Here is a 12,566-nt window from a genome sequence, read left to right as displayed (position 1 = left end):
GGGATGTGCTGCTGAGGCTTTATAAGGCTCTGGTCAGACCACATTTAGAATATTGTGAGGAATTTTGGGCCCCGTATCTCAGGAAGGATGTGCTGGCCCTGGAGAGGGTCCAGAGGAGGTTCACGAGAACGATCCCAGGAATGAAAGGCTTAACATATGAGGAACGTTTGAAGACTCTGGGTCTATATTCGATGGAGTTTAGAAGGATGAGGGGGATCTGATTGAAACTTACAGAATACTGAAAGGCTTGGATAGAGTGGACGTGGGGAAGATGTTTCCATTAGTAGGAGAGACTAGGACCCGAGGGCACAGCCTCAGAGTAAAGGGAAGACCTTTTAGAACAGAGATGAGGAGAAACTTCTTTAGCCAGAGAGTGGTGAATCTATGGAATTCATTGCCACAGAAGGCTGTGGAGGCCAGGTCATTGAGTGTATTTAAGACTGAGATAGATAGGTTCTTGATTGGTAAGGGGATCAAAGGTTACGGGGAGAAGGCAGGAGAATGGGGTTTAGAAACTTAACAGCCATGATTGAATGGCGGAGCAGACTCGATGGGCCGAATGGCCTAATTTCTGCTCCTATGTCTTATGGCCTTATGACAAAGCTAACCGAGTCCTAAATGCCATAGCTGCTAGACTGGGTCAGTGGCAGGTGGTGAGGGAACCTACAAGAGGGAAAAACATAGTTGACCTCATCCTCACCAACTTGCCTGCTGCAGATGCATTTGTCCATGACAGTATCGGTAGGAGTGACCATCGCACAGCCATTGTGGAGACAAAGTCCCGCCATCATATTGAGGATACCCTCCATCGTGTTGTGTGGCACAACCACCATGCTAAATGGGATAGATTTCCAACAGATCTAGCAACTGGGCACCCATGAGGTGCTGTGTGCCATCAGCAGCAGCAGAATTGTACTTGAACGCAATCTGTAACCTCATGTCCGGCATATCCCCCACTCTACCATTACCATCAAGCCAGGTGATCAACCCTGGTTCAATGAAGAGTGCAGGAGGGTATGCCAGGCATACTTAAAAATGAGGTGTCAACCTGGTGAAGCTGTAATGCAGGACTATTTGCATGCCAAACAGCGTAAGCAGCAAGTGATAGACAGAGCTAAGCGATCCCACAACCAACAAATCAGATCTAAGCTCTGCAGTCTTGCCATATCCAGTCATGAATGGTGGTGGATAGTTAAACAACTCACTGGAGGAGGAGGCTGCACAAATATCCCCATCCTCAACGATGCAGGAGCCCAGCACAACAGTGCAAAAGATCGGTTGAAGCATTCACTACAATCTTCAGCCAGAAGTACCGAGTGGATGATCCATCTCGGCCTGCTCCAGAGGTCCCCAACTATTTAGCTGCCAGTCTTCAGCCAATACAATTCACTCCACGTGATATCAAGAAACGCCGGAAGGCACTAGATACTGCAGAGGCACATGCTTAGCAATAACCTGCTCACTGATGCCCAGTTTGTGTTCAGCCAGGGCCACTCAGCTCATGACCTCATTATAGCCTTCAAACATGGACAAAAGAGCTGAATTCCTGATATGAGGCAAGAGTGACGGCCCTTGGCATCAAGGCAGCATTTGACTGGGTGTGGCATCAAGGAGACTTGGCAAAACTGGAGTCAATGGGAATTGGGGGGCGGGGGGGTGGAGAAACGCTCCACTGGTTGGAGTCATGCCTAGCACAAAGGAAGATGGTTGTGGTTGTTGGAGGTCAGTCATCTCAGCTCCAGAACATCACTGCAGGAGTGTCTCAGAGTAGTGTCCTCTGCCCAACCACCTTCAGCTGCTTCATCAATGACCTTCCTTCCATCATACTTCAGGAGTGGGGATGTTCACTGATGATTGCACGATGTTCAGCACCATTCACGACTCCTCAGATACTGAAGCAATCCATGTCCAAATGCAGCAAGACCTGGACAATATCCAGGCTTGCACTGACAAGTGGCAAGTAACATTCGCGCCACACAAGTACCAGGCAATGACCACCTCCAACAAAGGAGAATCCAACCATCACCCCTTGATGCTCAATGGCATTACCATCACTGAATCCCCCACTATCAACATTCTGGGGGTTACCATTGACCAGAAACTGAACTGGATTAGCCATCTAAATACTGTGGCTACGAAAGCAGGTCAGAGGCTAGGAATTGTGCGAAGAGTAACCCACTTCCTGACTCCCCAAAGCCTGCCCACCATCTACAAGGCACAAGTCAGGAGTGTGATGGAATACTCCCCACTTGCCTGGATGAGTACAGCTCCCACAACACTCAAGAAGCTTGACACTGTCCAGGACAAAGCAGCCCACTTGTTTGGCACCCCTTTCACAAACATTCACCCTCTCCACCACTGACACACAGTAGAGAGCAGTGTGTACCATCTACAAGATGCACTGCAGGAATTCACCAAGGCTCCTTTGACAGCACCTTCCAAACCCACGACCACTACCATCTAGAAGGACAAGGGCAGCAGCTAGATGGGAACACCACCACCTGGAAGTTCCCCTCCAAGTCACTCACCATCCTGTCTTGGAAATATATCACCGTTCCTTCACTGTCACTGGGTCAAAATCCTGGAACTCCCTTCCTAACAGCACTGTGGGTGTCTACACCACATGGACTGCAGTGGTTCAAGAAGGCAGCTCACCACCACCTTCACAAGGGCAACGAGGGATGGGCAATAAATGCTGGCCCAGCCAGCAATGTCCACATCCCGTGAGTGAACAAAAAAAAAATGCCTTCTTAACCACCTTATTTACCTGTTCTGCTGCTTCAAGCTCTGAACTGAAAGCTTTCTTCACAGTTTTTTTTCTGAATGGAGTGGAAATAGAGTGGAGTGCATTTTCTATGTACCTGTTCCATGTTTTTCCCACCTACAAAAATATACATGCTCTAAGTTTCTAAGATATCATTGGAAGAGGTTGCTTTTGAAGCTGTTAGGTTCAATGCCATAATTGGCTCACTTGCCCATAATTTTATTACCCTCAAATAACCTTGCTTTTTGCAAAGACCTAATGTATCAATACTGACATTTATACAAGAAACTGCAGTCACGGTTCAGCTAGTAATGTTCTCTATCATTGATATTACTTGAGGGACATTAAAGAACCATTTAGCAAGGATCTGCATTTCCTTAGAGGTGACTATTCTACTTTGTTCCACACTCCCACTGGAAGCTCATCTCTGCATTGCATCAAAACGTTCTGTCGGTTTACTGGATGTCATTAGTCATTTACAATACAAATTGTGAATTTAACAGAATTGGTTTCCCTGAACGTTTATAACTTATACAGTTTATTTCCTTTTTTTAAATTCATTTAAGGGACGTGGGCTTCACTGGCCAGCATTTATTGCCTATACCTAATTGCCCTTGAGAAGGTGGTGGTGAGCTGCCTTCTTGAACTGCAGCAGTGCCTGTGGTGTAGGATTCTTGTAAAAACATCGGTATTGATACATTAGATCTTTGCAAAACGCAAGGTTATTTGAGGGTAATAAAATTATGGGCAAGTGAACCATTTGTGTTATTGAACTTCAAAAAGCAACCTCTTCCAATGATATCTCAGAAACTTATATGTATATCTTTGTAGGTGGGAAAAAACATGGAACAGGTACATAGAAAATGCAAGTGTTTCCATTCAGAAAGAAAGCTGTGATGAAAGAGCTTTCAGTCCAGAGCTTGAAGCAGCAGCACAGATAGATAAGGTGGTTAAGAAGGTATATGGGATACTTGCCTTTGTTAGCCGAGGCATAGAGAAGGTGTAGGTACATCCACAGTGTTGTTAGGGAGGGAGTTCCAGGATTTTGACCAAACGGCAGTGAGGCAATGGCAATATATTTCCAAGTCAGGATGGTGAGTGGCTTGGAGGGGAACTTCCAAGTGGTGGAGTTCCCGTGTATCTGCTGCCCTTGTCCTTCTCAGTGGTAGTGGTTGTGGGTTTGGAAGGTACTGTCAAAGGACCCTTGGTGTGTTTCTGCAGTGCATCTTGTAGATGGTACACATTGCTGCTACTGTGCATTGGTGGTCGAGGAAGTGAATGTTTGTGGAAGGGGTGCCAATCAAGCGGGCTGCTTTGTCCTGGATGGTGTTAAGCTTCTTGAGTGTTGTTGGAGCTGCACTCATCCAGGCAAGGGGAGGGTAGTCCATCACACTCCTGACTTGTGCCTTGTAGATTGTGAACAGGCTTCAGGGAGTCAGGTGGTGAGATACTCGTAACAGGATTCCTAAACTCTGACTTGCTCTTGTAGCCACAGTATTTATATGGCTAGTCCAGTTCAGTTTCTGGTCAATGGTGACCCCCCAGGATATTGATTGTGGGGGATTCAGTGATGGGAGTGCCATTGGATGTCAAGGGGCAATGGTTGGAGATGGTCTCTTGTTGGAGATGGTCATTGCCTGGCACTTGTGTGGCGCAAATGTTACTTTCCGCTTGTCAGCGCAAGCCTGGATACTGTCCAGGTCTTGCTGCATTTGGACACAGACTACTTCAGTATCTGAGTCGTCGCGGATGGTATTGAACATTGTGTAATCGTCAGTGAACATTCCCACTTCTGACCTTATGATGGAAGGAAGGTCATTGATGAAGCAGCTGAAGATGGTTGGGCCTCGGACACTACCCTGAGGAACACCTCCAGTGATTTCCTGGAGCTGAGATGACTGGCCTCCTACAACCATGTTTCTTTCTGCTAGGTATGACTTCAACCAGCGGAGAGTTTTCCCCGATTCCTATTGACTCCAGTTTTGCTAGGGCTCCTTGATGCCACACTCGGTCAAATGCTGCCTTGATGTCAAGGGCAGTCACGCTCGCCTCACCTCTGGAGTTCAGCTCTTATGTCCGTGTTTGAACCAAGGCTGTAATGGGGTCATGAGCTGAGTGGCCCTGGTGGGACTCAAATTGAGCATCACAATGCATGTATTTTTGCTGCTCTAGCTTGTAATGGAGGTTCTTTTTTTGGTCATGTGCGTTTTTAATAAGGCAGCAATGGATTCATTGATAACTGAGCAGTAAGTGCCTTCATTTGTAGTTAATATCGAGGCAGGTAGATCAAGTCGGAAAAGTTATCCACTCAACAGACCTACCTGGGTTTAAAGGGCTTTGTTAGATTAAATTTTTCACTCCAGGGAGCCAGAGGTGGGATCGAGTCATACCGGACAACCCTGGAAGCAGATCCTAAGCGACCAAGGGCTTGGGTGAGTGCTGAAGCGGGCTGGTTAGGTGTCCCGCCTCCGTTCTCTGGGACTTTGTCCCAGTTGTTTTAGAAGTGGTTAGACCCTCTAGCCCTGACCCCTCACACTCTGTCACACCCCATGCCATCCCACTGTGGCCCCTGCATGCCAACTCATGACGCCCCCCACCCCCCCCATCCACCCCTATGACGCCCGTAACCCCATACTACCTCCATGTCAACTCATGCCCCCTCATATACCCCATCCAACCTCACCCAGTATCCACTATGGGCAGACCTGTGGAGCCATGCAGGGATGAAAAAAAAATGCTAACCATTAAATACAGATCTCTCTCATACAAATAACCCTAAATCGTGCAACCCATTCAAATGTTTTAAATCTCCTCAAGTGGTTAATCTCTTATTTTAAAAAAAAAGCAAATTTCTGATCAAAGTCCACATCAAAGACAGCTAATCCTTTCATCGCCTCTTTAAACTGTGGATCAAACTGCGAACCCGAAATCCCCTGCTGAGATAATTGTAGCCTCTGAAACTCGGCCAAACATTCATAATGAACTAATAACCTTCTGGGAAATATCAATTAGGACAGCTATTGAAATGGCATTACCAAATGGCCTATTAATCAAAGCAGTCCAGCTGGGTTTTTTTAAACTCACTGACAGCTTGAACTTGTATTTTTCATGTTTAAGGAGCATAGGATTTAAAAAAAACTTCAGACCACAGCACTTAAGCAGATCTTATATGTCTTTCAAGAGAATTTACGCCTGCTCCGTCAATTTGTGACTCCCATGCTATGATTTAAGGTAAACAGCAAAACTGGGATCTGTGAGATCTTGGCCCTAAGTCCAAATGGCCCTGCTGTGTTCAGGTTTCCCTCCTGTGTGAATCATACACTGCCCCCTTTCCCCTGCCCACAAAAATGCAATCTTATGGAAATGGGGGTGAGACTTCTGCATCTGGGTCCCACCCAGTATTTTTAAAGGTCCTCAATTGTTTCTGTCCACATGGTACAGTCTTCTTCAAATAATTTAGTAATGGAGAAGGGGATGCGGAGTAATGAATGAATGATTTCAAGGCATGAACGTTTGCTATTTTAGTAACTTTGTAACATGAAAACAGTCCTGTAACATAAATCCAGAACAAAGCAAAATTAATTACCCTTGTGTTCAAGTATCACTGACAAGGATATGTTTTCATAGAATTAATTCATGTTGTCCTCTATAATGATTGCATTTTGAGCAACTAATCAAACTGACAAATCAGTCACAATGGACAATTGATCGATCACTAAGAGTGACACCTGTATTCCAAACATTCATAGCTATGGGTTTTTATATGCTGCATCATAAGGTATTGCATTACAACATTAAAGATAAATATATTGAGAAAGGTCACACTTATTTATGGAAATGCTATATAATGCACTGGTGAGAGTTATATTGCAATCTGATATCGGAGCTGTGGCCTCCTGATATTAACCTTGTACAAATCTGCTAAATGTATAATTGAGAGCAAATTTTAATATCGGTAGGCGGCTGTGCTTATTTCATGGAAGGGCTAGGAAGAAGACTTGCAAGGTATCCTTTTTCAAGCTTGGTTTGTCTTGTTGACTGCGTGCATCGCCCATATACCCTTTGCTCGCTTGAGAATATCTTGTGGTTTTGAATGTTGAACAAACGGTTGTGCAGCTACCTTGATTTGGTATTTGGCCTTAATTATCAAGAAATGCGAACAATACATTCTTGTTCTTTTATACAGTGTATGTACTATGCATATGTGCCCTCTAGTGATTGGCGAGAGGTTTGCACAAAAGTGAAGCATTTTTGAACAATTGAGATTGGCAAATATAAGTGATGAGAAATAATCTATATGAAGTATTCACTTCAGTTACAAAATAGATGTTGAATTGCCTTTATTTAATGATTTATGTTAAGCTGGATCTCACACAGACTATAATGCCATATCTGAAGTAAGAGAAGAAGCTGCTGAGAAGACAAATTTTCAAAATACTGTTTTCCACCCACCTTTTCACCGCCAATAAAAACAACATTGGTTCCTTTTAAATTATTAGAGCAAATTGGGTGTGTTTCTTTACAAGGGTGCCCAATTTTCAAGTATTAGCTTAATAAAGTAAATTATTTTTGGAATAAATGTGACTATAATTTGAATCAAAGTTTCCTTTTTGATTACTGTTTCTTTAGGTGCTTGGTTAAAGAGTGGATTGGGCCTTGTACAAAGAGAAGGGGACTATCTCACTTGGACATACTTCGCTCCACAGTTGGGTTACTGGGTCGCAGCCATGTCCCCTCAAAGCCCAGGTAAATCATTTGGGAGAATTGTAGCCATGTTTGAGGATAAATATAGATGGTGGGGCTTGAAAGTAATGGACTAGAACACTGAAGTACTGTATTGACATTTGAACGATATTGAAAATGAAGATGGTTGATAAGTATCGGTGCTACTTTTCGAAGTACTTTATAGTGAATAGACTTTTTTTCAATTTTACATATACAGTAGAAAGGGCATGCTGTCTCCCTCATAAATGTACTCTAGTGATGTTTGCTAAATTATGCATCTCAACCAAAGTAAGAAGCTATTTGATATGATTTAATTTGTGTATTTCAGGTAATATGGGTCCTGTTGGAGCCAGTGACTTCTCTGTCTATCATACAGCCTTCCTGTTGGCCATCCTTGGAGGGATGACTGTCATTCTGCTGGTCCTGCTTTGCTTACTCATCTATTATTGCAGGTAACCTTTCAAAGGAAAATACTTTCCAAAACTAAAGCAGAGCACCTCAAAATAATCCATTTCCAAAGGATGAGGTCTTTTTTTTATTATCTAAAGAATTTTTAGTCTTCAGTTATATTAATGTATTTTATCCAATATGTTGTACCACAATTTAGTAGGAAATTGCTCCATGCTGTGATTCTCCATTGAGTTCCCAATCTCAACCATGCTTTCAAGGAAGCATCTGTCGGTTGAGAAACTGTGTTTGGATTGGGAGATTAAAATACATAGTGGAGAAACAATGATAATTTTTTTTTGTAACAAAAAAGCTTTATTGGAACAAGTTTATTCATTATAGTAAACACAGTTGATGTGAAAATTTTAGCATTAGTACAAAAATCTCAATTATAATTAAAAAGGAAAACTATTGGGAGCATTTTACAGCCCTGGAGATGTTCTTTGAGAGTTTTTTTTTTAAAGAAAATGTGTGGAACTTTTTTGCATTGTCTGTTGCAACAAATGTTTTTGTGGTGATTGGGATTTGTTTACTTACCAAGTATATCTGTTTAATGCTATTAGATTTGTGTTTGCAAAGTATAAAGAGCTAAAATATAGCCATTGCAAATGAGTTTATTTAAGTAATCACTAGTTGCTTTTTAAATTGCCAGGTAACTTTTCAAGGAAAACCTTTGATGTATTTAGTTTATTCTTAAACACATTTCAGGTTAAACTTTATTTTTGTTATGTAAAGTTATTTCCAATACAACCTGAAATATTGTTTCCTTTCCACCCCACTCATTTTTCTAACAGGAGGAAATGCTTAAAACCCCGTCAACACCATAGGAAAATTCAGCTGCCTTCTGCATTAGACAGTTCTAAGAAGGACCAAGCAACTTCCATGTCTCACCTCAACTTAATTAGTGCAGTCCACATGGAACTGGTATCAGCCAATGGAGAGGCAGATGTTCATACACCAATGCTGAAGCCCTCATATAGTACTTCACGAGAATTCAGTTCTAGAGAAGAATTAATTTTGCATAAAGACCCATCTTTGAGAGAGACCTTAAAGGAAGACTATTGTAGGTCCCCTCCTAGTAACTATCACCTCAAAAAAACCAGATCAATTGATGTTTCTGAGGATTTTGAATCTCCTATGAGAGAAGACTATAGAAAAAGCTACAATTCAATTGCTTCCCAGCCATTACTGGATAAAAGAGATAAAGAAGTTCAGGCTTCAATAAGCCTTCTTACCACTGACAGTAAAAGTAGTATCCGAGAACCAGATTATCAACTGACATATGTTCCTGACAAAGCACAAAAAGTGGATAGAAAAACAACTGATTACATGATGTCCCGGTCAGTTGACCATCTTGAAAGACCAACCTCTTTTCCTCAGCCAGGCCAGTTGCTCTGTTGCAGTTCAGCAGATGAGGTGAATGACAATGTTTATAGAAAAGTGCTACCTACATTGGTCATTCCTGCCCATTATATGAAGTTGCCTATGGATTATCCGTCCTTGGGGCAGCCTTTGACTGCACCAGCAGAACAACAGCTAGAGTTGGAAAGGTTACAGGCAGAGCTTTCTATTTCTCACCAACAGGTGCACCCACATTCTCAACAGCAACAGCAAGTGACACCACAAACTTTATCGCAGCAGCAGCTTCAGGAAACAGAAGGTGGAGATTGGAGTCCACAATCATCCACCATGTCAGAATCTGTATCCATCCCAGCATCACTAAGTGAAGCTGCAATGGCTCAGATGAATGGAGAAGTCCAACTCTTTACAGAAAAAGCACTGCTGGAACTAGCTGGAGGGAAGCCTCTCCCTCACCCTCGAGCTTGGTTTGTTTCCCTAGATGGCCGTGCAAACGCCCAGGTTAGACATTCTTACATTGACTTACAGAAAGCTGGAAAAAATGGGAGCAATGATGCAAGTTTGGATTCTGGTGTGGACATGAATGAACCAAAACCTTCCCGAAAAGGAAAAGAAGCACGAGAACGGAATCTTTCTGGCAGTATGACGTACACAAGGCTGGTATACGTGGATGACATGGAGCAGAGTGGTAGTGAAAGTGGGACAGCTGTCTGCAGCCCAGAGGACACTTCGATGAAGCCGCTAGTGGATGGGTCAGCTGAAAGAGATAGTGGCACAACTGTAGGCTTACAGAATGAAAACATACAGAGAATTGAAGAAGTTGAGGAGTGTCTTCCAACTAATCCACAACAGACAGAGAATGCTGATACTGATGATAAAATGATGAATAATGAAAATGACCGTATTAATGACAATGATCAAATCAATGAGAATGATGACAATGACAGCACTGAAGACCAAGACGAGGATAAAAAAAGCCCTTGGCAGAAACGGGAGGAAAGACCTTTAATGGCTTTTAATTTGAAATAATCACTTACAGGTTTACTCTCACTGGAGTAAAAAATAGGTTGCCAAATATTTTATGAACGTGCTTGTTCAGTTGTGAAAATTTGAGATATTTGAAAGAGGAAAAATCATGAATATATTTCAAAGGAACTGTGAATGCTGTGCTGGTCTTTCAGATATTATTGGAAAAAGTTCAGAGAGTTTTCCAAGCATTTGTTGCTCAAATGAAGGCCTATGAGACAGCCAGATGATTATAGAAAGACAATAACTTCAAATTTATTTTTGCCATAAATGATCTATTGTATGAAATAATCAATTTCATGCCAGATATTTTACCTGAATATCCCAGTAGTGGTGGCAGTTGATGGGTTTCAACTTATTTGCCAGAATTATACTGTAATAGTGTATTAAAGGGGAAACATAAATACTATGTCCACAATTATAGAATATTTGAAAGAAAGGCTATGCATTGCTGCTTTTAAAATTATGTTGCTTAAATTACTTGTCACGTCTAATATTTGTTGTAAACTATTTTCTTTAAGATTGTTTATTCCATTAGACTTAATATTGTTAGAGCATTTAGCTACCAGTATGCTGTGAATGACCATACTCAGTGATGGCACAAGCCACTGATTAAAACCAAACTGTCCTCTTTTTTAAAAAAAAAATCTGGTCCGGTATTCTCCAAGTGCCTTCATGTTTTCCACTAAACAAACCCTATTTCAATAGTTCTTGTCTCTGGACTCTTGAAATCCTGCTTTTCATAATTGTCAGTTTTTTGACAGTTCCTTATTGATTTGCATGCAATTATCAACCAGTTGTGCTTTTTTGTCATGCTTAAAATACAACAGTATACTGTAGATAGTAACGTGTATTGTATTACTGGTTTTGCTGTTGAACTACAGGTAGATTAGAGAACTTTTACAGAGACATGAAGAAAGTAGCCATGACTGGATGTTCTGTATATATTGTATGTTTGGCTGCAGTTGAATATTTTAATTGCTAGCATTCCCAATGTCTTTCCAATCTGAGATAATAAAGTGGTCAAGACTGAGTGATCAGTGTGTTTAAGCCAACATTTCATCCTTCTGTATCATTTTACAGTGCCAGGATTCCTTTTCTGTACAACCTTTTGGATTGGTTGCTTGTTTCTATAAAGCTAATTATTCAAAATAAATCTTGGGTAAAAGCTGAACTTTCTTGTATTTATTTTTTGAAAAGTTTCCCAGTTAGTCTTTTTTTAGTCCTTTTATATACCTTTCATTAAATACATAGGGCAGAATTTTGCATTTGACGGGTGGGCAGGTCTTGTCTCCGGAGGATGGGAGGAGCAGGGCCCCCCACGTCACCAGGCAGGCGTGGCAGGAGGTGGCGGAGGCTGTAAGCTCCCATGATGCTGTGCGGTGCACCAGAACGCAGTGCCACAAGCGCTTCAATGATTTTTTGTGCTCTGGAAGGGTGAGTACCATGCCAGCCTTAGCCATTTGACCCAGCAGGTAGCCTTAGCCTTTGAGCCTCCCCCCGATCCCCGCAACCCTCCCCCACGCCTTTGTGTCGTTACTGCATTGGGCATTTGGAGCACGCTGGGTGGGAAAACATATAGTGACCATGCTTACATCAGCCTTAGTGGTTGAGGAGAAGATGGGTTCTCCCTGCAGCATATGTTGGTGTTTGATGCATTTGAGTAGTCTGGGGGCAACCTGCAGGGGAGGCCGCTAGACACATACTCAGAACTCCAACACATGTCTTATTGATGGTGATGAGATGGTGGAAGGGGAGCCTCAAGGTGTCGTGGCCAAGAGCCATCTGCTGGCCTCGGCGTCGCACCTAGTTGCGCCTCCTTGCCATGGGCACTAAGACCCATGTGTTATTCAAAGTGATGGACGCCAAATGTGTCCAAGGTGGCCTTTGGGGGAGGGGGTTGGGACCAGCCATACTATCTTCTGGGGACTGATCACCAGTAGTGTGGACAGGAGCCGCTGGAGGCCTCAGATGGGCCACTGTGGTTGGGGTGCAGCGTTTATGTGCAGAGTACATGAGCGATCAGCCCCAATAAATGCTCTTCTCTGTTCTGCAGGCAAAAACTGAGAGCAATATCTGGGAGCGGCAGTGGACTGGTGGTGGGCACACCATGTTGCAGCACCTCACCACGTATGAGGGGCAGGCCATGGAGCTGGGGAGGAGGCAGGCGGCCAGGTATTTGAGGGCCACAGTCACATCCACTCTGTCTCCCCACCATCCAAAACACTGATAGTTGCTGCAATCA

The 12,566-nt window shown here is 42.9% G+C and overlaps 1 protein-coding gene across 1 annotated transcript in view; it reads left to right on the top strand.

Annotated features, from left to right (window-relative positions):
• The window catches only part of fam171a1 (family with sequence similarity 171 member A1), a 204,953-nt gene extending 193,458 nt beyond the window's left edge, over positions 1-11,495 (top strand). Inside the window, exons 6-8 of the mRNA XM_078538451.1 lie at positions 7,394-7,510; positions 7,818-7,941; positions 8,731-11,495. Of these exons, the coding sequence (XP_078394577.1) occupies positions 7,394-7,510; positions 7,818-7,941; positions 8,731-10,324 (1,835 nt within the window). The 3' untranslated portion in view covers positions 10,325-11,495. The remainder of the gene's footprint in view (positions 1-7,393; positions 7,511-7,817; positions 7,942-8,730) is intronic.
• The last annotated feature ends 1,071 nt before the right edge of the window (positions 11,496-12,566 follow it).

The sequence above is a fragment of the Cetorhinus maximus genome, chromosome 3 (assembly GCF_964194155.1).
Source record: "Cetorhinus maximus chromosome 3, sCetMax3.hap1.1, whole genome shotgun sequence".
In the NCBI taxonomy this organism is placed as follows: Eukaryota; Metazoa; Chordata; class Chondrichthyes; order Lamniformes; family Cetorhinidae; genus Cetorhinus; species Cetorhinus maximus.
The sequence above is the reverse complement of the archived record's forward strand: the minus strand, read 5'-3'. Positions and strand labels throughout refer to the sequence as shown.